This window comes from Eptesicus fuscus, chromosome 12, assembly GCF_027574615.1.
Source record: "Eptesicus fuscus isolate TK198812 chromosome 12, DD_ASM_mEF_20220401, whole genome shotgun sequence".
NCBI lineage: Eukaryota > Metazoa > Chordata > Mammalia > Chiroptera > Vespertilionidae > Eptesicus > Eptesicus fuscus.
The window spans coordinates 15,138,137-15,152,201 of record NC_072484.1 but is presented as its reverse complement, the minus strand read 5'-3'; the positions used below and the strand labels follow the sequence as shown (position 1 = coordinate 15,152,201).

The following is a 14,065-nucleotide window of genomic DNA, read 5'->3' as shown; positions in this document are numbered from 1 at the left end:
CTGAATAGGGCTGACCTCTGTAGCCAACAGGATTTTGTGGAAATGACAGTTTGAGACTTACGGTGCTAGGTGACGAAAGATACTACAGCTTCTAACTTGCACCACTCCCAATTGCTGACTCTCAAAGACCAAGGTAATACAAGATTATTGTTTTGAGCCACTAATTGTTTTTTAATAGATTTTTTTTTAAAAAAAGAGCAGTTTTAGGCTCACAGCAAAATTGAGATGAAAGTACAGAGATTTCCCATCTACCCTTGCTCCCATTCATGCATACTGTCCCCACTATCAACATCCCCAATCAAAGTGGTACATTAGTTATGATTGATGAACTTACATTGCTACATCATTACCACCCGAAGTCTATAGTCTACATTAGAGTTGTATATTCTAGGGGTTTGGACAAATGAATAATGACATGTATCCATCATTACAGTATCATACAGAGTAGTTTCACTACCCTAAGAATCCTCTGTGCTCCGCCTCTTTATCCCTCTCTCACCCTTAACTCCTGGCACCCACTGATCTTATACCATCTCCATAGTTTTGCCTTATCCAGAATGTCATATAGTTGGAATTGTGTAGTATGTAGCCTTTTCAGATTGGCTTCTCTTTTTCAAATTTAATTTAATTTTTTCCATCACCATTTATCCCTCTATGCCCTCTTTCACTTCCTTCTTTCTCCCCCCGCCCCATTTGCTTCTTTCACTTTGTAATATGTATTTGTGCTACATGGCTTGATAGCTCATTTCTTTTTAGTGCTAAATAGCATTCCATTATCTGAATGTATACAGTTTATTTCTTCATTCGCCTATTGAAGGACATTAAGCCACTAAGTTTTGAGGTAACCTGTGATACATCAATAGATAACTAAAATAACTACCTTCGTGGCAACATAGCAAGTAAATTGCATAGGGTTTGGAATGTCCATGAAACCCTGTTGTTCTCCGGCCCTCCCTGAATTACACAAGGAGGACCATCCAGAAGATGCAGAAGTATAATGAGGAGATGTCCCTGGGTTCAAGATAACCAGAAGGACACATGTGGTTGGTCAGTTGGCAAGCTCCTTAAATAAGATTCTCTGACAGATGGTCCCAAAGTGGTGTTTGTGGTCAACTGGGGGTTTCTTTCTGATGTGTCATGTTTACTTTTTTTGTCAGTGAGTCAGACACTGGAAGTTGGCAATGTAACCTCTGTTCCCATTTTTGTATCCTGAGTATTTTGGGGTGTTAATGATAATGACCAAAGTAATCACATTTCCCAGATTTCCTTGAGAATAGAATCAGCCCTGTGGCAGGTTCTTGCCAATGAGATGTAAGTGGATACTACTGGAAAATTCCTCGAAAGGGGGACAAACTCAAACTGTACAGACTCTTGGCCCCTCACCCTTCTCCCTTTGGAAAATTGGAATCCCAGCTCTTCCATATACTTCCCATGGGCTTTGGAGAAGTTATTCAACTTCTCTGGGTGTCTGGGATTCTTAGGGATCATATATAGAGTAAAACTGCCTTTTAGGAACAAAACAGGTGACCCATCAGTGGTGGATGTTGTTGATCATAGTTTTAGATAAATAATGAAATCTGTTTCCTCCAGGGAAAGGGCAAATGCTCTGTGTTTAAACCTTATTTGCCTTGGGCCTCTCCAAGACTCTTTTAGGGGTACTTTTTACATGTGATCTGATGAAAATTTTTCTTACAAATAAAGGATTGAAGCAAATGATGTTCTAGTTTCTGTTGCTATGTAACAGAAATGAAGCAGCCATTTGATTCTGCTCAGATTCTGTGGGTCAGGAATTCAGACAGGACACAGTGGGAAGGGCTTGTCACTGTCTGGAGCCTCAGCTCAGAGGACTTGAAGGCTAGAGGCAACACAATGGTTGGATCCTCTGAGGGGCTGGAATGATTCAAACACAGGGAGTGCTGACCAGAGCATCACACCTGAGCTGTCCGTGTGACCCGGGCTTCCTCATAGCCTGGCAACCTCAGTGTAGTCAGATTTCTTAGGGCTCTGAGTGCAAGTGTCCCCACTAGCAATTAGAAGCTGCATTGCTTCCCATGACTGGCCTTGAAAGTCACACAGCACTACCCCCTTCCCTCCCTTGGTTGGACCAGTCACAGCCCACCAGGATTCAAGGAGAGGGGACGTAGAGTTCATCTCTCAGTGGGAAGAGTGTCAAGGTCTTACTGTAGAATACTATGAGGGATGGAGGATATTGTTGTGGCCATCTTTGTAGAGTACAATCTGCCACTGATGAGATGGGGCATTTCATGAACAGGATGAAGCCCAGATGATGTGTTCAGAGGCTGAGCACTTTGGTCATCGTCAATAGATAACTGGAGCCAAAGATGTTCAAGAGCAGAAAAATACTGGACGTGGTTTCAGACAGAACCAGATTCTTCAAGGACACTGTGATTTCCTACACGCAGTGTCCTTTATTTATGAACCAGGGCTGTCTCTGAATAAAGGCAGAGGAGGAGCCAAAGGGGATTTTTAGGGAATGAGTGTCTTAATAGGAATGCCACTGGAATGGATTCTTTGGCTGGCACTAGGATGGTATGTGAACAGGATCCCTGGCTTCAATGAACCATTTTGCCTGGTGTGCCTCCTTTTTAATAAGTACAGAAGATCTAAACAGATTTTTTTCCATTTTATTGTCCAAGAAAAAAAATGTAGGAAGGTTCCATGGCAATCTTTTGGAGTTGGAATTAATTTGATGAAGTAGAATTGTTGCCAAAATTGTCAGGCAGTCACCTACATATAGCCAGTTAATCAAGGGTGGAGCTATTGAACAATATTTCACCAAAGAAAGAAAATTACTATTTTTACCATAAATGTAGTACAGATTTCGGACTTCCGTAGCACTCATGAATTGGAATGTTTAAGTCAGAAGTTTATTAATTCATGAGCTCTCTGAGAGGTAGTCTGACAAAAGGAATAAAAGGGACCTCAAGTCGTCTCTGTAATGAACTAATCTTTACAGATTCTGGTCCACATGCTTTGTTGGCTATACACCACCGAGTAAAGGAATTTGTCACAACAAGTTCTGCTGTGGATGCCGTTAAATTTAAAATTGTGCATTTATCACGAGACTTGGGAACTCAATTTCTTGCACACCAAGTTTGATTAATCCTGTGTCTTCCATTTGGCATAAATTCCAGAGCCCTCTCCCAGCTTTTGTCAAAATCATAAAGGAACTTGAAAGGGTGATTGTATCCAAAGAAAGGAAAAGGAAACGCACCAGAACCAGTTACTTCATTAAAATCTTAAATTCAGGATCCAAATTTCCTAACAACTTGCTTATATACATAAAAGGAGAAACTGGACACACACCCCAGAATTAGAAAGTGTGTGAAACCATCATCATTACTCCTAGGATCCCTCATGGGATGGCAGAGCTGGAGGCTGCCTTGTCATTAGTGGAACGATTTTCTGTGAGGAGAGGCAGGCTTTTCCCAGTCTGTGAGCCACCGTACAGGAATGACCCAAGAAATGTAGATGGGTCTGCCTGGCCCTCCAACGGTAATCTGTCTGAGAAACCCATCTGTAGGTGAATTATCCTTAACGTCAGTACAAAAATGTTGATGTGTTCCAAATTCCCAGAATGCTCCCCACCTCCCCTGAGTTAACAGAATGTCACATCTCATGAAGTGGACACAATTACTTGTTTTATTAATATTAGCCACCATAGCACAAGTCATTTCTTTCTCTACTGTGCAACCACCTTTTACATTCTTTAAGCCCTCATAGCCACGATGTGTGAAAACATACAGAGGCAACCCAAAGATTAGAATTCAATTTTTAAATTAAAAAGTAAGACCAAAAAAAGCCCCCAAACAAACAGATCGTGATAAAAAGTCATTGAGAACGATGATGACAAGGCGGCCCTCTTGGACCCAGCTGACACCCAAGGGCACATCTGCTCAGACTCCTTGCTGTCGGCCAGCAGCCTCATTGGGCTCCACCTCACAGTGGCCCAAACCATCCCCGCTAAACACAGGGTCCTTGTGAGCGGAAGGTGGAGTGTTTAGTGAAAGGCTGCCAGGTCAAAACTTTGTCAGCCACATGGGCACATCTCATGGGGTGCCCCTTTGATGCCTGGGTTCCCTTTCTTAATCATTCAGCATACAGAAATTTTAAGGAGGAGGGGTCATGACCTTGTGGGATGGCTGACTCTGCTCTCCGGTGAACCCTGGAGAGACCTGGTGCTAAAACTGTGCCAAAGCTATTGACAGGGCCCTCTCTCCTGGACCCCCAGCCACCCTCCCACTACGGTGAGGGAGTGGCCCCGCCTCTGGCACTCACTCAACTATTCTAAGGCATCCCTACTGCAAGGGGCTTCCCGGCCTACAGCTGCTGACACCAACTCAAAAGGTCTTTAAGTCTTGCATCAGGTGTTAGAACGGTGCATGGAGGGGACATTCTTTACTCTCATAGGTCTCCGTGTATTTAATTCAGAAATAGTGTTTGCTATGATGGAGTTGATGCCAAGTGCCCCAGCCTGGTGTGTTCATTGCTCCATTTGAGAAGTCAAGAATTCCTGAGGATGCCCAGATGGTGTGGCTCAGTGGTTGAGCATTGACCTAGGAACCAGGAGGTCATGGTTCAATTCCCATTCGGTTGGGGCACGTGCCCAGGTTGCGGGCTCAATTCCCAGTGTGGGGTGTGCAGGAGGCAGCTGATCAATGATTCTCTCTCGTCATTGATGTTTCTATCTCTCCCTCTCCCTTCCTCTCTGAAATCAATATATATATATATATATATATATGAATTCCTGAGGAAACAGATCTGAATTTAAAAGTGTGTGAGGTGATCTGGGACCAGAGAAATGCTGTGGAAAGAACAAAGGGTAAGGGGGCGATTAGATAAGGACACCAGAAAGTCTGCTGCCTGTGGCTCAAGCTGGCTTTTTCCAAACTCTTCTCCCTACAAACCCTACCCTGTCACAGTTCCTCCTCCCTCCCTCCCTCCCTCCCTCCCTCCCCTCCCCTCCCTCCCTTTTTCTCTCCCTCCCTTCCTTCCTTCCCTCTTTCTTCTTTTGCTTTCTGTTTCATTTCTCTTCCTCTCAATTTTTTTCATCAAAAGTATATTTCTTTGCCACAGCACAGCCAGAGTATTTAAAAATGACTTAGCATTTTAGAAGTGGTAGTCATGGTTTAAAAAACTAGAAATGCTACGTAGTCAAATGAACAGAAAGAGAAACAACAAAAATGACAGTCTCCCAACCTCAGAAAATGACATTTGTTAAAATGTTGATTAAAAAAGGAATTATCTGTACATTTTTAAACTGCTTCTATAGTATAAAATGTACTGTGAACATATTTCCCTGTTATGAAATATAGTTTATAACAGGGGATGTGTTGTACCTTATCATTTGGATGTACCATTGTTCTGTTAGGTAATGCCTTGCTGAATTGTTTTTTAATTCTTTGCTATGCAGGTAGATTTTCTCTCTGTATCCATCCATCTCTTTGAATGGTGGGCAGCTTGCACCCCCCAACCCTTTTACTAAGTTATGTTTGCTCTCCCTCCCACCCCAAATACCCAATTTCTCACACATATTTGGGGTTGGCCCAGGATTTACCTGATATCCCTCCTGTAAACCTCACCTTGTACCTTCTCGGGGTTTTTGCAATATGATATCCAAACACCCACCAGTTGCTTCAATATATTTTAAAAATCCAGTTAAACTGTGTGTCCTTGTTTAGACAAAACCCCCAGGGGATGTCCGGGACTAAGTCAATGTTTGGGATCAGTGTAGTCCAACTTGCCTTGGATTTATAAATGCCACATTCAAGTTCAGAGCAAAATCTTAAATCTATATGCACTCAGGAAAGATTTATTGAGTGTGACCATGAGTCTAAGTTCAGAGTCTGGGGTAAACTGAAGGTTCATCCACCATCAACAAAACCTATTTGTTTGCTACGGGTTCTCGGTTTGGTTGCCTGAGCCCGTGGGGAGTGTGTCCTGGTTGGTAGGTCAGTCGTCATTAGGGGCTGACATAGAAAAGGTGGTGGTGACATGGAATAGAGTGGCATCTTTCCTTGTCATCTGGGCTTCTATGGCAGTGTCAGCCAGTTTCTAGGGGACATAAAGCGTTGACAATTACAAGGGAAAATGTGGCCTGCAGAATGTGTATGTGTATTTCTATAAACTTGAACCTTCTCCCTTGAAACAGACCTTCCCAACAGACAAACCTCCCCAAACCAAGCTGTCAGACATTCACCTTTTACTCACTTCCTTTATTTAAGTAAACTTTAAAAAGCTGAAATTCTTTCTGATCATTTTTGACTAGGAGTTTTTCTCAAAACGGTGCTGTGAAAAAGTACGAAAATTAGCAGTCTTAACACACATCACAGAGCAGAGTAAACCCAGCCCCACATATTAGCTGTGTGAGGTATTGAGGATTAGAGAATTGGCTGTAACCTAGCAACTAATTTAGAAACTCCGAACGATGCAATCACAGGTTAAAATATCCCGAGGAACACTTAGTCATTAAGTCCAAGTCTGTGCCTTCGGACACAGCTATCTTCTGTTGAGTTTAGTCAATATCTGTTACAGTTATTTGCAACAAGCCATAAGATATAACCTAGTTTGTTATATTTGGAAAATTAATTGCTATGATAAAGTTCCAAATGTTCAGAAATGTTTCTAATGTTTGTTTGTTTTTCTGATCCATTCCCCGCCCAGGGTACAGAAATAACAACAGGTAAAGCGAAAAAAGGCACTTATTTCCGAATACATATTAACAACTATAAAATAGTGGAGACCATCACATGCCTCTCTAAGGAGCCTTTCCCTACCTCCAATTACATTCGCTTGTTTGGGCAGCACGAGCAAGTCCTCAACAACCTGTGTGCTCGGTTTGAGGACAAGATGATCACAGATCTCTACAGGTAAGTTGGACCATGCATTGTACTAATGGGAAATGCAATACCTAGTGTCTTATGAATGAAGGGTGTGTTTTTGTGATGCACCAGATAGCAAAACAGGAATCCATGGGAGAAGCTAGAGTGGCAGAGATTTCATCTATATATATAAAAGCCTAAGCAACCGAACGATCAAACGACTGGTCGACCACTTGCTATGACGCGCACTGACCACTAGGGGGCAGACACTCGACGCAGGAGCTTCCCCCTAGTGGTCAGTGCACTCCCACAGTGGGAGTGCCACTCAGCTGCCTGGAGGGCACCAGATGCCATGGCTGGCAAGCGCAGCTGCGGCAGCACGAGCCTCTCCTGCCTCTGCGGCAGCGCTATGAGCAGCCGCTGCAGGCGCAGCGGGGCAGGGATGAGCTGGAGCAGCGTGCCACCTGGCCCGGGCTTGGGCTCCTCCCTGGCCACCTGCTACTTCGCGCACTACTACATCCCTTGGGGGATGTCGGACTGCCTGTTTCGGCCCGATCCCCACCAGGGCCTGCAGGGATCGGACCAAAACCGGCAGTCCGACATCCCCTGGATTGTGAGAGGGCACAGGCCAGGCTGAGGGACCCCACTGGTGCACGAATCTGTGCACCAGGCCTCTAGTTCTCATATAATAAATAACATCTGACCATTAGCATTGAGCACTAGCATTGAAGGTGGAGAGTTACATGGGGAAGTGCATGGACTCCAGATGTAGCCACACATAGCTCTCATGGCCACGCACAGGCCTGAATCCCAGATGCACCCATGCACGGCCTCCACACCATGGATGGGCCTGGATGCGATGATTTCGAGTTCCTTTGACCCAGGGCTGGTAAGAGCAGTGGTCAGAAGTTTGAGAGGTATTCTGGGAACAGGATAGGGAAGCACTTAGTCCTGGTGAGAACTCCACAACCACAAACATGCTGTTCATGACCCCAGCTGTCTTCCACACAGCTTGTGCTCAAGCAGGGAAAGGTGGCCATTTGTCTGAGATATTGTTACGGGAATTCTGCACTGGCAGGTTGGTTTGACTGGGTGATCTAGATCTTGGTCTTTCAAATTCTAAAACACTTGTTTATCCTTCGACTCTAGGAAGGATTTCAGAGTAGAAAGCTACTTCTGGATATAGTCTGGTGCTTAGAAAAGAGCATTTTCCTCTATTTCCACTAAAACAAAGTGATGACAGGGCCAGTGTAAACTTTAAAAAGCTGAAATTCTTTCTAATCATTGGCTGTTCCCCACCTCTTTCTCCAAAGCCACAAACCCCCAGACTCTCCTCAGGCAACTCCAGTCTGCACTGCTCTCCCTCCACTGGAGCCCAGGGTGATGGGCTGCAAAAGAAATTTTGTGTGTGGGCCCTTGAAGAGGGTGCCTGTGTCTCCTGTGGGCTCTGCCTCTCCGTGGCCAATAGAAACCTTGCTGCTTGTCACAGCTGGATGCTATGTGGGCCCCTCTTCCTGGCTCTGGCACTCCAAGCTGGGGAGCCGAGCTGGGATTTAGGCTTCATGCCTCTCTGGCAAGCTCCTTTCTGATCTCTGCCCTTCCTACCAGTCTCAACGTGGTTTCTTCTGTAATACATTCACACAATGGAATACTACAAGCCCCCCCCAAAGGAAGGAACTCTTACCTTTTGCAATAGTATGGATGGACCTGGAGATTATTATGCCAAGTGAAATAAGCCAGTCAGAGAAATATCATATGACCTCACTAAGATATGGAATCTAATGAACAAAATAAACTGACAGCCCTAGCTGGTTTGGCTCAGTGGATAAAGCGTCAGCCTGAAAACTGGAGGATCCCAGGTTCGATTCCACTCAAGGCCACATGCCCAGGTTGTGGGCTTGATCCCCAGTAGGGGGCGTGTAGGAGACAGCCACATCATTGATGTTTCTATCTCTCTCTCTTCCTCTCTGAAATCAACAAAAATATTTTTTAAAAATAAACTGACAAACATTAGAAACATATGCATGGATACATGGAACAGTCTGATAGCTATCAGAGGGGAGGGTGGCATGAGAAACTAGATGAACAAAGGTGAAGGGATAAGCCAAAGAACATCTACACTAATAAAAGAGAAACATGCAAATTGACTGTATCTCCGCTACACCCGCCAGCCATGCCCACCAGCCAATCAGGAGCGAGTATGCAAAATAACCCAACTAAGGTGGAGGCGGCCACGGAGCTGGAGTGAGCAGGAGGCTTGGGTTGCCCCTGGCGATGGAGGAAGCCAAGCTTTCCACCCGTCTTGGCTGGCCCGGGCCTCTGCTCAAGGCTACAAAGTTTCAATTATAGAAGATAAATAAATCCCAGATACCTGCTTCCAGCTGGCCCAGTCCCTCTGCCCTGGCCTCCCAGCCTGATCACCCCCAACGCCCCCCAGCGCTGAAAAAAAAAAAAGAAAAGATAAAAAGGAGGGGCTGGGAGCCTGGATCGCCAGGGGGCGTGGCCAGCCTGAAAACAGCCCTCAGCTCCTCACCCAGGCTGGCCACACTCCCATGGGGTGAGGATCCCTGCTGGGGGGCTTGGCCAGCCTGCAAACAGCCATCAGCCCCTCACCCAGGCTGGCCAGGCACCCCAGCAGGAACTCTCACCCTGAAGGGGGTGTGGCCAGCTTGAAAACAGCCCTCAGCCCCCACCCAGGCTGGCCATGTCCCCCCAGCTGGGACCCTCACCCCATGGGGGCGTGGCCAGCCTGCAAACCACCACAGGCCCCTCGCCCAGGCTGCCCCACGCCCCAAGGGAACCCCCACCCTGATCCGGGACACCCTTCAGGGCAAACCAGCCGGCTCCCACCCATGCACCAGATCTCTATCTATACTAATAAAATGCTAATTAGACTGGGAGACCTTCCAGGAGACCTTCCAGACGTTCTTCTGGACAAAGCCATGGTGGCGGGGCTGAGGTAGAGGTGATTAGAGGCCAAGAGGGGAGGGCAGTTGTGGGTGATCAGGCCAGGATGGGATGGCACTTGTGAGTGATCAGGCTGGTGGGGGGCAGGGCTATTGGGGGTAAGCAGACCAGCAGGGGGGCCAGTTGGGGGCGAGCAGGATGTCAGTGGGGGTCTGTTGGAGGTGATTAGGACAGCAGGGGCGGGAGAGTTTGGAGTGAGCAGGCCAGCAGGGGGGGCAATTGGGGGTGAGCACACTGGCACGTGGGGCAGCTGGGGGTGATCAGGCTGGTGAGGGGCATTTGGGGACAAGCAGGCCAGCGGTGGGGGTTAGTTGGGGGCGAGCAGGCCGGCAGGCAGAGTGGTTAGGGGCAATCAGGCAGGCAGGCAGGTGAATGATTAGGAGCCAGCAGTCCCAGATTTCGAGAAGGATGTCTGACTGCCGGTTTAGGCCCAATCCCTGTAAACCAGCAGAGTCTATGGGTCCCAGATTGGAGAGGGTGCAGGCCGAGCTGAGGGACACCCCCCACCCCCACCCCCATGCACGAATTTCATGCACTGGGCCACTAGTATATACATAACCCATAGACTCTGACAACAGTGTGGTGATAGCCAGAGGTAGGGGGGGAGGGGGCTGAGTAGATAAGGGAGGCAGGAAGAGGGTATGGGAACATCTGTAATAGTGTCAATAATCCTATATAATAAAAGCCTAATATGCAAATCGACCGAACTGCGGAATGACTAGTCACTATGACACGTACTGACCACAAGGGGGCAGATGCTCAGTGCAGGAGCTGCCCCCTGGTGGTCAGTGCACTCCCACAGGGGGGAGCGCTGCTCAGCCAGAAGCCAGCAGGTGGGCATCCCCCGAGGGGTCCTGGTCTTTGAGAGGGCACAGACTGGACTGAGGGACCCCCACCACCACCAGCGCACGAGTTTCATGTACTGGGCCTCCAGTAAAAAATAAAAAATAAAAATATGCCACATGTATATGATTTCCTAAAAAGTAGATCAATTTCTTTTGCCTTCTTTGAATTGATTCTGTGGCTGACTAGAGAAAGTCAATACCGTTTAGCACTATGTTTATAAGGCCCCACATGGTGATGTTTGTAGCTGCAGTTCAATTGTTTCCCTGCTGTATAGTATTCCCTTATGTAACTGTGTCACTATTCATCTATTTTCCCATTGATTGGTATTTAAATTGTCCCCAGTTTGATGACATTACAAACAACCACATCTGCAAGAATTTCTCTCGGGTGAACTAGGTGATGCTGAAATGTTCCCAAAAGTAGATTTTATCTGTTGAACTCTCCCTAGGAGGGCATGAGAGTGCCTCCAAACCCTGGCAATCCTTATGCTGTTATGCTTTAAAATTTGTCTATTCTGGTGGTTTGAAAAGGTGTCTTCCTGTGGTTTTAATTTTCCCTTTCCTGATTAATGACAATTCAGTGCCTTTTTATTTGTTTATCGGTATGGGCCATTTGTGGTAGTTCCTGTGAGGTGCCTGTTATGACCTTTGTCCATGTTTTTTGGGAGTGTCATGTTTTTCCTAATTCACAGGGTCATCCATATATTCTGGATGCAAACTCGTATTGGTTATGAATTCTTAATATAACTTCTCCCATTTTGAGGTTTGTCTTTCCACTTATTTTATGATGTCAATTAACAGATGTTCTTAATTTTAATGTAATCCGCTTGCCTTCTTTGGGGTGTCTTGGATATTTTTGTCCCTTTGCTTTTCCACTAGGTTTATGTAAACTTGTCAAGCTCTGTGACTTGATAGCAAATGCATTAAAACTTAGATTCATTAGGTGAGAATTGACATCTTTGTTATTAAGTCCAGCATCATAGCATAGCATAGGTCTTGATTTCTTGACTGTTGTAAATATTATTTCTTATTGATGGCTGTTGTATAGAAATGCACTGATTTTTTTTTTGTATGGTTTTGTATTCTACAAATTTTCTAAACTCTCATTCATCCAAATAATTCACCTGTAGGTTCTTTTAAATTTTCCCCAAGAAGAAGGTGATGTTGAAGCAGACAGACTTTGTGAGCTTGGGGCACTGGTCAGGGTGCAGCTGTTAACTGATGGTAATAATAATTTTAAGTTCATTTGATTTGCTAAGAGTGAAAATTTAAGTTAGCAGACGGGATGACATTGGACAACAGGACATACCTATTGACATCTGTAAGAAAGAACCAAGGAGGGGGTAAGAGCAGGAAAACGGTGGCTGCTCATCCAAGAGGTCGCTGGCCGTTTTAAGTGAGGTCCTGAGGGCAACGCCATGCCTGTCAGTCACTCCCACACGCGTGTTAATATGTGCCTGCAGCTGTGGCCGCATTCTTTTCAAGTGCCGTGAAATGCTGCCAGATCCCAGGGCTAATTCCTGGCTCAGCACTGGCTGCCCTGTCTGTTGTCAGATGGACCGGCGAGACTCTTTCCAAGCAGGCAGGGGAATGGTGTAGCTGATTTTGGCTGGGATGAGATTACAGATTGTTCCCCTGACCTCGGGCAACACCAGCCACATCTCTTGTGTGAATCTGGGCGAATTTCCATCCACTACGCCTGGGGGCACCTTTCTCTATTCCGGGAGGGCTGACTGCTAACCAGGTGCTCTACCTTCTGCCAGTCAGGCCTGACCTCAAGATCAAGTCTTCTCCAGTTTCAAAGGAAACCTCTGGCTTCTTTCCCCTACTTCCTCCAATCAAATCTCTCACCATCAAGGGCCAGAACAGCGCAGGCCCTGGTGGTGCCAGGGGGGCAGATGCTGTGGCAGTCGAGGCCTCGTGAGCAGTGGCTCCTGCTGCCTGCCGTGGGACTTGCTTGGATCCATTTAGGGACACGGGGTGGTGAGCAAGCAGTCAGCCACCAGGACACACAGGCAGGCAGCTGTCACAGGACAGCAGCGTGCTGCGGGTTCGGGGCCCAGGCTGGCTTGGATTCTACAGTCTCTGTTTTCACCTCAGCGCGCCAGCACAAACCATTGGCAATGAAGACAAGCTCACCACTGGTGATTCTGCATGTGCGTGCGCTTGTGTGTGTGTGTGTGTGTGTGTGAGAAGAGAGAGAGAGAGAGAGAGAGAGAGAGAGAGAGAGAGAGAGAGGATGATCGATCACTTTAGAAAAAGAATGGAGTCCATTTGTATCATGAGTTAATTTCTGAACCAATCAGCATTTAAAACATTACAAATGTTACTAAAGATTTTTCCCAATCTTCCTTTTAAGAGCACTTGTGTCCCACATGCACATGCCCATGGCAAACCTTGCAATTCCCCCCACCTGCTGAGTCCGTTGGCGATGTTTAGAATGAGCAGCACCTTCCACCCTGTGATACTGCCCCGCCCACAGGACCTGGGGACAGAGGGAGCTTCAAGGTGGGAGCCACAAAGTCCCTGTCACAGGGCTTTAACAAGGCAATGTCCGGTGCCTTCCCTGCTTGCTTAACTCTACCTCACCGTCATTTACCCCACTTATCAATGGCCCTGCTGAATCCCTGTCCCCACCCCTTAGCCTTCATTAACAGTCTGTAGCATCCTTTATCCTCACCGGTGTGAATAGGTCTTGCCCTAGCTTCTTTGTATGAGCCCATCAGATACTCATAAACCTTGATTAAATTATCTCTTTTCACATCTTAACATGCTCATCCCTCAAAGACTGCCCTCCTGCAGCCCTCCTGCCAGCGCTGCCACCCTCCTCCACGCTTCCCCAGACACTCGATGGCCTATTTTTAGTGGGTAAGTGCTGCTGTGCGCAATATTCTAAATGGGATTTGAGCCGGCCCTTTAACGAGCTGCCATTACCTTGTTGAACTGTGAAGCTCCAGAAGTTACTCTCTCAGGAAAGCTGCCCTGTGCTAGCTCTGTCTTCGGAGCTGCAAAGCAGGGCGCTGCCAGCCCACACCTCTTCTTATTCATTTATTAGACTCCAGTGGGAGGTCATTTAACCACGACTTCAGTGTTTTCTGTGCTGCTGTCGTCAGTGGCCCGGTGTTGTTTCCAGTAGGAAATCACACACTAAATCCTAAGTGTCGTTTTTTGCAGACTTATCAAACTTTTCTTAAAATAGGACTTCCCACTCCAACTTGTCAGTTTTTTGGCACATACCTATAAGTTGTTGAATACAAGGTCTCCCGAGATGCAAATCTCCCTTTTGGCTACTTAACAAGTCGTCGACCTGCCTTTCTGTAGACTCAGCAAGGTGTTGCTGCTTGTCTGTTTCATTCCATATAATGCCGTTCTGTTTGACTGCCTTATAAAGAGTATGTTCTCCAATGTTTG

The 14,065-nt window shown here is 46.5% G+C and overlaps 1 protein-coding gene across 3 annotated transcripts in view; it reads left to right on the top strand.

Annotated features, from left to right (window-relative positions):
* Positions 1 to 14,065, top strand: part of CFAP61 (cilia and flagella associated protein 61) — a 242,240-nt gene that overhangs the window by 188,266 nt on the left and 39,909 nt on the right. For 2 of the 3 annotated variants that reach the window (XM_054724456.1, XM_008141292.3), the window contains one exon: positions 6,685 to 6,890. In XM_054724456.1, the coding sequence (XP_054580431.1) occupies positions 6,685 to 6,890 (206 nt within the window). Of the gene's footprint in view, positions 1 to 6,684; positions 6,891 to 14,065 lie in introns of those variants that run through there. The other variant, XM_054724457.1, reaches the window with a different exon arrangement.